The sequence below is a fragment of the Patagioenas fasciata genome, chromosome 25, assembly GCF_037038585.1.
Source record: "Patagioenas fasciata isolate bPatFas1 chromosome 25, bPatFas1.hap1, whole genome shotgun sequence".
NCBI classification, from domain to species: domain Eukaryota; kingdom Metazoa; phylum Chordata; class Aves; order Columbiformes; family Columbidae; genus Patagioenas; species Patagioenas fasciata.
In genome coordinates, this window is record NC_092544.1 from 973620 (window position 1) to 983900 (window position 10281).

General features: G+C 61.9%; 1 protein-coding gene across 1 annotated transcript; it reads right to left on the reverse strand.

The window, feature by feature from the left end:
* Positions 1 to 1456: 1456 nt before the first annotated feature.
* Positions 1457 to 9919, reverse strand: LOC136112647 (uncharacterized). The gene is made up of 5 exons (XM_065857454.2): positions 9395 to 9919; positions 5203 to 5250; positions 3621 to 3717; positions 2782 to 2937; positions 1457 to 1905 (listed from the first exon to the last, which is right to left on the reverse strand). The coding sequence occupies exons 1-5, from the start codon at positions 9917 to 9919 to the stop codon at positions 1823 to 1825; spliced, it is 909 nt and encodes a 302-aa protein (XP_065713526.1). The 3' UTR covers positions 1457 to 1822.
* Between the last annotated feature and the right edge of the window lie 362 nt (positions 9920 to 10281).

A 10281-nucleotide genomic window follows, 5' to 3' on the forward strand; every position in this document is an offset into this window, starting at 1 on the left:
CGGGATATGGGAAGCTGAGGCAGGGTGCTGCCCACCCCATGGCAGCCTCAAAGTGTGGGGGGCAGGTGCTGCCTGTGGTCTGTGGGTGGGGGGCATGGTCAGGACATGGGGACACCAGCGATGGTGGTGTGCTTCAGGGTGACCTGTCCTCGGGGCGAGGAAGATGAGCTGGGGAAACTGAGGAATGGGGAGCAGCAAGTAACCAGGGTGGGGGGCCAGGCATCCAGGGGAGTGTGGGGACATGTGTGACCCCAGCCCTGCTCTGTGTGTGTGGGGACACGTGACCCTGTCGCTGCTCCGTGTCTGTGTGGGGACACACGTATGACCCTGTCCCTACCCTGCGTGTGTGGGCACACACACACGTGCCCATGGTGATGCTCTGTGTGTCAGGGGGACACTGGGGACAAGGACAGACGTGGGGTCATGGGACCCACAGCGTGTCCCCCCCAGCCCCTGGGGAAGCGCCTCCTCCTGCCCCTGTCCCCAAGCAGCGGAGGGTCCCAGCTGGGGGGGTCGGGTGTCCTCGAACCCCGCAGCTGCAGCACGTGCCCCCATCTTAGGGACTTTGGGGTCAAAGTGGCCAGGTCTGGGAGGGACAGTTTCTCCCTCTCCCTGGCCCCAAGCTGTCATCACAGCCACCCAAAAATAGCTGAGAGCTCGTGTTCAGCCTCCTCCCCCCAGCACTGCCCCCGAGCGGGACCCCCTTGCCTTGCATCCCCTGTGGGTGACAAGCCCTGGATCCCGTGGGATGGGTGTCCCCCCACCCCGGCTGGGACACCCGCAGGACACGGCTCCCCAGGGACAGACGGGCCATTTATTCCCCAGACAAGTCCCTGGGGAGCCAGAGCCCCCACTCACACCCACCCCCCAGCCTGGGAGGGGATGAAGAGGGCAGGGACTGTCACCTGTCCCCTCACCCTCCTGAGTGTCAGTGTCCCAAATCGGCACAGCCCTGGTCCCCACGCGTGCTCCCAGCCTCCCCCTGAGACAACGGGACCAGGAGATGCGGATGTTCATGTGTACAGCTGCCCACACACAGGGACACCCACCCATGGGAGCACCCACGTACAGGGACACCCACCCATCTGCAGAAGCTCCCACACATGTGAACCCTCGTGCTCACAGAGCCCCAGCACGTACACGGACACCCACTGACATGGGTGAGCACCCACGCACATGGTCACTCACGCACAGGGACACCCATGCTCACAGACACCCACTGCACACATGGGCACCATGCACACAAGCACCCCCCCCTCACGAACATGTGTGTACACGCCTGCCCTTTCACATGGCAACCAGTGTTCTTGCCCAAGAGCCTGGGGATGGCCAGTGCCACCCTGGGGTGCTGGGGACTTTGCTTAAGGGATGGGGACCTGTTGGTGTTCAGTGCTTCCTCCCCCCGTCTTGAAAAAGGCTCCTGCATCACCCAGGACAAAAGGTCAGGAGATGGAAGTGGTACCCAAAACATCACAGTGAACACCACACTCAGCCAGAAACACCCGCGGGCTGCTCCTGCGACAGGGAGAAAGTCCCCCCGGAGACCCCTGTGCTCAGCTCTGCCAGATGTCCCAGAAGGAAAATATTCCTCCCCCCGCCAGGTCCTCGCCCAAGACGTGGGTGGGAATGGCCCCTTTGTCACGGGGGTCCCCGCCACGCGATGCTCCCCAAATGGCAGGGTCAAGACGAGACCCGGCGGTCCCTCTCGCTGCGGTAGCACCGAGGAAAATGCAGCGGGCTCCGGCCGTGCCAGGAAAGCTGGGCTGGTGCTCCACGGCCTCCTCCATCCTCTGCTGGTCAGCAACGGCCCCCCAGCGCGGGGTTAGGACGTGTCCTTCAGCTCGGGGCTGGGGGGCTGCGGAGGAGGCGCCTCCGCCGAGGGCGACTGCATCTCCTGGGCGCTGCCTGCGGGAGAGACGAGGGATGAGCCACCACGGACCCTGCTCACCCCGTCATCCCCAACTCTGCTATGGGACAGGCTGAGAGTTGGGGTGTTCAGCTGGAGAAGAGAAGCTCCGCAGAGACCTTGTTGTAGCCTTTCCGGACTTATAAGGGGCCAGGAAGAAAGATGGGGACAGATTCAGGCTGGCCATGAGGAAGGAATTGTTGCCCTGAGGGTGGTGAGAGCCTGGCCCAGGTTCCCAGAGAGGTGGTGGATGAACCATCCCTGAGACATCCCAGGCCAGGCTGGATGGGCTCTGAGCAACCTGAGCTGGTGAAGATGTTCCTGCTCATGGCAGGGGGGCACTGGAGAGCTGGGAAAGTCCCTCCAACCCAAACCATCCTGTGATTCTGTGATTCCCCGTCACCCACCTGCGGTCAGGGACATCTCGGCCAGCTTGAGGGGCAGGTCAGAGGGGCTGACACCAGCCGGAGAGCCCAGGATGTCGGGCAGAGCATTGCGCCGGCCCGTTCGCCCGGAGGATGCGAAGTCCAGCACAGGTTCCACCTCGGTCATTCTAACCCTGGGGAGACACAGTCCCCTCCCCGTCACCCTGCTGAGCATGGCAGGCGAAGGGGACCCGGCTGTGGCCCAGGCTGGATGCTCTGGTTCAGGACAGGCAGCATCCCTGGGGAATGGGGCTGAGCCCCCAACAACACCCCCCACCCACTCTAACCGCAGGGTCTCCAGGGGTGAAGGCAGGGGGCACTCTTCCAATGGGACTCCCTTGTCCCCAGGGTTGGCACCTTTGGGTGCTGTGACCTCTGCTGGTCACAGCATCATGGAGGAAGGAGCGTCCTGGGGGTCCCACCACCACCCGTTTCCCTGAGCAGCCTTACCGGGCGCCCTCCAGCCTGGCCTGGCGCTGCGTCTCCCCCGTGCCCAGGGTCCTGCTCCGCTCCCCGGCCTGGCCGTTCCCCCTCCCGATGTCCCCCAGCCAGCAAGGGACCCCACGGGAGACGGGGGCTCTGGGCTGGGTCCCCTCCGGCTCCAACCTGGGGGAGACAGAGCAGAGGGTCAGCGATGGGGCTGGTGCCAGGAGGGAGCGGGGAACAAGCCTGGGGGTGGGAGAGGCTGTGTGCCCATGCTGGGCTGAAAAGGGCAAGGACCCCTCATCACTGGGGCGCAGGTGGGAGGAGGATGGAGAGCAGGGATGGGGACATTGAGGTGACACCCAGCTGGAAGGTGGGACAGCAAGGGAGGTGGAGAGGGGACAGCAGGACCAGCTGCAGTGCCAGAGCACAAGGGCACATTGTCCCCAAGCTGGCGACACCACCGTGTCCCTTGGAGAGCAGCTCTTACTGACCCACGGCAGGCAGTGGTGACACCGGGGTCCCCTGAGTGGGTGGGGGCTCTCCCAGTAACCCCCCAGCACTGTGCAGACCCCCAGCACGGAGCTGGCCCCTGTACCGGGTCGTCACCAAGATGTTTGCTCAGCACTGGTAAGGAGTTTGGACTTTTGCAGAGGTGTTTTACAGCTGCAGACGGTGGGTGGCACAGGACCTTGCAGGGACACCGGGGCCTCGGCCCTCCCCAAACCCCCCATCTGTTCACAGGGTGAAAGGACCCCCAGGCAGCCCCATCCCCTCCGCGTCAGACGCTGGTGGCAGTGCTGGGACTGGTGTCCCCAAGCTGATGATGGCAGGAGCTCGTCCTGCTGTGAGGGGCACAAACTCACCAGTGTCGCCCTGGGAATCGCTCTCCGGTGGAGGACGAGCCAAGGTCCCCGAGTCCTTGGGCACAGGCACCGTGCCGAGCGGGACGAGTGACCCCGGCTGCGTGCGAGGAGGAGAAATGAATGATTAACCCGGCAGGTGATTAGTCACAGGGCGGCTGCCCCACGCGGGGCAGGACCCGGGCCCTTTTCAGCTGGGGAAACTGAGGCACGGAGTGAGGCTCGGGTGTGTGAGGAGGGCAGGTCGGTGGCCCTGAGAGCGGTGGCCGTGCCGTGGAAAAGACACAGCAGAGGCACGATGGTCCATGTGCAGGTGTGTGCACACACGGGCACCATCTACGGCACTCTGGAGCTGCGTGTTTGAGTGTGCATTGGCACACGTCTGTACGTGTTTGCATGCATCACCTCTGGCCGGGCTGCTGTGTGTGAAATACGTGTATGTGCAGCTGGTGCTGAGCTCAGGTTGTGCATGTGCTGTCCTCTGGGACACACGTGCATGCATGGTGTCCCGTGACACACGTATGTGGTGCATTGTAGAACATGTTTGTGCATGCATGACACCCTCTGACACATGCATGTGCATGCACGGTGCATTGTAGTACATGTGTGAATGCATGGCATGCCCTGGCACATATATGTGCATACACAATGTCCTGTGGCACATGTATGTGTATGCCACGTGCCCTGTACACACGCCAGCACGTATGTGCGCCCCTAAGTCAGCGTGAAGGCTCCTGCCAGCTCCTGTCAGTGCCAGCGCCGTGTCACCTCCTGGTCACAGAGTTTCTCATCACACACCACATGTTCAAGTTCAGGTCGATCATCTGGCACCGAGTGTCCCGCAGCAGCACCTGCTCGCCCAGCGGGCCCTTGGCCTGGCAGCCCCGCTCCGGGCACCGGGACAGGGGAGGTGACGTGTAGCATCCGAGATGGCACTGGAGCACCTGCTGTGTCATCCTGGCACCCGTTTGGGAAAAGGAGCTGAGGGGAGCCAGGGCACATACGCCTGGTGCATGTGATGGTGTGAGCACGTGAGTGTGCACAAGCACACGAGTGCACTCATGGTCACACCCACAGACGCATAAATATGGGTGTTGGTCTGTTCTCCCAAGTATCAAGCACCAGGAGCAGAGGAAACGGCCTCGAGTTGCGCCAGGGGAGGTTGAGGTTGGATTTAGGAACAATTTCTTCCCCAAAGGGCTGTGGGGCATTGAACAGGCTGCCCAGGGCAGTGCTGGAGTCACCAGCCCTGGAGGGTTGGACATGGAGATGAGGTTCTCAGGACATGGGGCAGGGACAGGGGTGGGGAACGGTTGGACTCGATGATCTTGAGGATCTCTTCCAACCTAAATGATTCTATAATTCTAAATTCATGCATGCAAACATGCATGCACACAGATGCACACGTGTGTGCACACATAAAGACATGCACGTGCACATGCATGCACACAGGAATGTACGTGTGCACTTGCAAGCTGCAAACACGCACGGACACGCACACATGGACGCACAGAGACACACAGACAGACAGACAGACAGACACAGTCTCCCTGTGCACACCCCAGCCCCCGGCGCTGGCTCAGACCTGGATCCCGGCAGCCCCGGTGGCTCCGCACGCTCGGGTCCTGCAGAACTGGGCAATAACCGGCCCTCAGCACCAGTCCCACGGGCAGCAAATCCCACCCAGCGCGGGGCAAATAACGTTGCATGAACCCCAGGCCTCCGCCTGCTGAGCAGAGATTTCCCCTCTAAGCAGGGACTGTTTCTGGCAGGCTTAGTGTGGTCTCAACTCAAAAAAGCTCCTGGGCTCACATGGAAGGTCCTCAGGGCCACTGGCTCCTGCTTTAATGCCCCTAATGGGATATAGGAGGGAGGGCAGAAATAAACCTTAATCCCTCCTGGAGATGGGCTGTGGTGAAAGAGACTGGGGAGAGGTGGAGGGAGGACAGGAGAGAAGAGCATGAGCCACCTGAAAATCCACCGGCAACTCTACAGTCTCAGTGTCAGTAAGAGATGATGAACACAAATGAAAAATGGCAAGGATTTACCAAAGGGTAACCAGAACATTGAATTAAATGAATGTTGCAAACCGGGAAGGAAAGAGCTGCCCTGGCTCAGAAAGGGGTCAGAAGGGACCTTGCCAGCCCCCCAGTGCCCCCCTGCCATGAGCAGGGACATCTTCACCAGCTCAGGGTGCTCAGAGCCCCGTCCAGCCTGGCCTGGGATGTCTCCAGGGATGGTTCATCCACCACCTCTCTGGGTACCTGGGCCAGGCTCTCACCACCCTTAGGGCAACAATTCCTTCCTCATGTCCAGCCTGAATCTCTCCTGCTTTAGTTTACAACCATGAGAGCATCATCCAGGAAAATCAGTGATGAGGTCACAAGAGAGGAAAACCCAACAGGGCTGATTTACCCAGAGACCAACAGCCAACAGACAGAGCAAACAGCCCCTGGAGCCCGGAACAGCAGATGGCAATAATTAAACACAGGATGAAATCTGGAGAGCTGAGAGATTTCCCCCGGAGCAGCAGGTTTGGTCCCGGCGGCTCCATCCCGAGGGACGCGGCCGCAGGCGGCACCGTTCCTGCCCGACGCAGGTGCTGGAGCCCGGGGGATGCTGAGCAGCACCCACTGCCATGGAGCAATGGGCTCTGTCAGCTGTCAGAGGCCATAAACAGCTCCTGGGATCTAGGTGAAAGGGAATAAATATTGTGCTGAACTCATTGTCTCCAGGGCAGTGGGAGAAAATGAGAAAAGGCTCCAGGGATGTTGGCTGGTGCAAGAATATTTAAGGTGATTAAATGCAGACCGATGTGGAGAACAGGTTTTGCTTCAAGGCCAGAGCCTGGGGACATCCCAGCCCAAGTGCCTGGAGATGATGGTCCCTGCTGGGAGCGCTGCCTGGGGGACACTGGGACCCTGCTGCCTGCCCTCGGCGGCAAAACCTCTCTGATCGCAGGCCAGCACTTCTGTCCCTAAATCGCCAGGTTTCCTAGCAGGCTGGGAAGGTGCCTGGGCCGGCTCAGATCCTGCCTGGCACCTTCCAAGTGACGGTGACACATCGCAGAGTGAAGCAGCACAGGGTTCCAAGTGACCCTGCGTCCAGATCCTGCAGATCCGGGTTGGGATGGAAAAAGTGCTCTGGAGGGCTTGGCGGCTGAATTCCAGCATTAACCTGCTGAGCACCTGCGAGGGTGCTGGGTGCTGGGTGGGAGGGCTGAGCCCGTCTGCCCCCTCTCCTGGCTCCTGTTGCTACTCTCAGTCCCACCATCTGCATTTGAGTCCTTTTTGAGTCCAAGGGGGAGAACACAACGGCCCTTTTCACCCAGGGATGATGAAAACCCACCTGCCGCCCACACAGAGAGGGACCCGGCACCGCAGGTGAACCGGTGTTTGCTCCCGTAGCCGAGGGAGGGAAGCAGGAGCTTCCCCTACCATGCGTCTCGATCGCAAAGCAGGTGATCTAACGGGAGGTAATTGTGATGATTGAGCCCTGGGTAATACAGCTCCCACTGTAACCTTTAGTTAACTGCTCCGATGACAGCACAAACTATAATTTTGCATAATAAACGTGTCACCCACATCTAAATCGGTTTCATTCTTTATCAATTTCAGGCTCCCTCCTCCCCAAATGGCTCTTCAGCAGCTGCTCCAGCCTGAGCGCCCTGGGTGGGAGCCGACAGATCCGATCTGAAACGCCGGGGACAGGGACAGCCCCGATTCTCCTGGCTGTGGGCGCAGATTGCATGGGTGGCACAGGGATTTGTGCCAGGGGAAACCCAAGGAGCTGCGAAGATGTTGTAACACAGGCCATGGGCTGTCAGGGCAGGGGCTGGGTGACCTGCGGGGACACAGGGTGCCAGCTGGGTGCCACCAAGGGCACGCTGGGCTGTGCCGTGTCAGGAGCACCATGGGCTGGGTGACATGGGTCCCCAGGCCTTTCTGAAATGCAGCCGGATGGTCCTGGGCTCCGCTGTGCACTGCAGGAGCATCCTCCCAGTACGAGGTCCCTTTTCTCCACCTGCCACTGGCCAGCACTGGGAGGACCGTGGTCCCGCTGGGCAGTGTGGGGAGGGCAGCGGGGCGCCCCGGCGAGGCAGCACTGAGTTCGGAGGAGGCTCCCCAGCTCTGCCAAAGCAGCAGCACACGTGCAGGCACCTGGGTAATTGATTTTGGGCAACGGAACCAGCTGCCAGCTTCCCAGGCCGCGTGCTGCAGCTGGTACCTGCGGTTCCCCAGGAGCCCCTGGCACGTGCTCCCCCCAGATCCCTGTCAGAGGCAGATTTTCTCCTTCCAGGAAGGGAAGGGGAGATCTCCCAGGTGTCCTTCTCCCCAGACAGCATCCATCCCCTTGGGAGGGACCAATGCATGGTGAGGAAGAGGTCCAGATGTTTTCCCCCATCCCTATATGGATGCCGGGAGCACCATTGGGATTCCTTCACGGTGCCACATCCCCACAGGGTCCCAGCACCCTGTCCTGTGAGGGAGCGTGAGGTCAGGGCAGGAACGGGTGCCGGAGCTTCGCCAGCTGAACTGGGAGCTGAACCCCAAGGCTTCCCCCAGGGTGGCTGCAACCACAGGCTCCCCCGAGCAGCCCCAGCTCCCCGCCACCTCCCCACATCCCAGTCCTGTGAAGAAATGCTGCGACTCCCACTGTTTAAAAAAGTGAGGAGAACCCGGCTCTGCCACCACATTTCCCCTCCAAATCCTCTGGCTTTTTGGGGGAAGATGCTGCTGAGCAGATAAAGGGTGGAGACAGTGGTAAGGCTCCCCCCATCCCATTATACCTCCCACCTCTCCTGCCCCAAGGTGACAAGAGGGGACATCCCAGGAGGAGTGCAGGCAGCTCCCTGTGAGAGCGAGGGTTGAGGTGTCCCTTGGTGGACAGCCCCAAGGTCACAGGCTGTGAGTATTCGGGGTGAGCACAGGACATCCCGCCTCTGCCACCTCCTTGCTGGCACTGCCACCCAGCCAGGGGACGGGAGCCAGCTCTGGGGACCAAAGGGACCCGATCCAAGCATCTGCAGGGGCAACCTGCCAAAAAAATGCCCTGAAGGCAGAGAGGAGGGGTTGTCCCTGGGGAAGCCCTTTCCTCCCAAGAGGATGACGCCTGCCCGAGGTGGGGAGGAGGTACAAGACGAGTGTGTCCCCTGCACGGAGCGGTGCTCAGCGTGTGCTGGGTGTCCATGGGCTCTCTCTGCCTGAGACCCCCACAGCTCCGCAGGCCCAGAATCATCTGGGAAGCTGAGGGCTGGAGCTGAGGGTCAGGGTAGCTGAGATGAGCATGGGGCAGGGTGGAAGGTGGAGGGGGCACTGGTGACCCCCAGGACCTGCCAGGGAGGAGGGGGCAGAGAGTGAAGGGCTGGGGTGGGTGCCAGGATGGGACTGAGGTGCCACCAGGGGTTGACCTGAAGTGCCCACCCCAAGGACAAGCCTTGATGGTGCTTGACCACTGCTCACCCCGATCCTCCCAGAGCCACCTGTCCCCAGTGGGATGGGCATGGACCCCCGCCCAAGTCCTTGAGAGACACCCCACTGTCCTGTTTAGCACCACAGCCTGTCACTGCGTTTCATCCCCACCAAATCATCCTGCCCCCTGAGGACATCGCCATCTCCCGAGCCTCCCGCCTCTCCACCCTCTCTTTGCTCTGATGTGCAGCCATGGAGCTGGCACCCGGTCCCCAGCGCCCATGGGCACAGAGCATCATCCACCGCCATGGCCCATGGCCCCTGTGCAACCACGTCAGCGGCACCCGCCACCCGCCAGCTGCTCACCTGGGCTGTGCCGGAGCCGGTGCCAACGTCTCTACCGATACCAGTGCCGGTGCTGGTGCTGCTGCCGGTGTTAATGCTGATAGTGATGCTGGTGCTGATGTCGGTGTTGATGCTGATGTCGGTGTCGATGCTGATGCTGGTGCCGGTGTTGATGCTGATGCCCGTGTCAGAGCTGATGCCGCCGCCGGTGCCGGTGCCGGTGCCGGTGCTGCCGCCGGTGCGGTGCCAGCCGGGCGGATGGAGGACGCTGCTGGGCTCCGAGCCCCGGGGAAGCTCCGGTTCGCTCCAGCCCCTGGGGCACCCGGGGCCGCCGCCGCCGCCGCCCCGCCCGCCGCTCCCCCCGCCCCGCTCCGCGCGGGGGGGACCCACCCGCCGCCCCGCCCCGCCCCGCCCGCCGCCCCCCCATCCCCAGCGGGACCGGCCCCTTCCTGCCGCCGACACCCCCCGCACCCCCGCAGCCGGTGGCTGCCAGCGGGCCCGGGGCTGCGTCCCCTGTGTCCCCCCGGTCTGGGAGGGCGGTGACATTCCCACCCATCTCCCCCCGTAAGGCTCCATAGGACACCGTTGCCCCGCAATGCGCAGGGGGACCCAGGCTGGGGGCTCATAGTCCGGCGCACCCAGTGGCTCTGCCGACCAGCCGGCCCGCTCGGGAGAACGTACAAAACCCCAGATTTCTTCTGAATTAAGGTCCCTGGTTGCAGCCCTGGGGAAGGAGCTCCATGGCCCCCGTTAGGGGGTGAGGACGGCTCTGTTCACAGCTTGGCCCCAGCCCACACACCTCCCTGCGCATTTATTTCAGCCAAAAATAATGGCCAGGCTCAAAATCTTTGGGTAAAACAATAGTTCAATCAACGTGGCTGCACCCCCGTGGGGTGTGGTGCCTGGGG

What these genes read in the sequence shown, in the direction of transcription:
- LOC136112647 (XM_065857454.2), bottom strand. Translation starts at nt 9,919, where the DNA reads ATGTCACCGCCCTCCCAGACCGGGGGGACACAGGGGACGCAGCCCCGG. An exon ending in CCGGCTCCGGCACAGCCCAG is followed by an intron (nt 5,251 to 9,394) that starts GTGAGCAGCTGG and finishes GTTATTGCCCAG; the next exon opens with TTCTGCAGGACCCGAGCGTG. An exon ending in CGATTCCCAGGGCGACACTG is followed by an intron (nt 2,938 to 3,620) that starts GTGAGTTTGTGC and finishes TGTCTCCCCCAG; the next exon opens with GTTGGAGCCGGAGGGGACCC.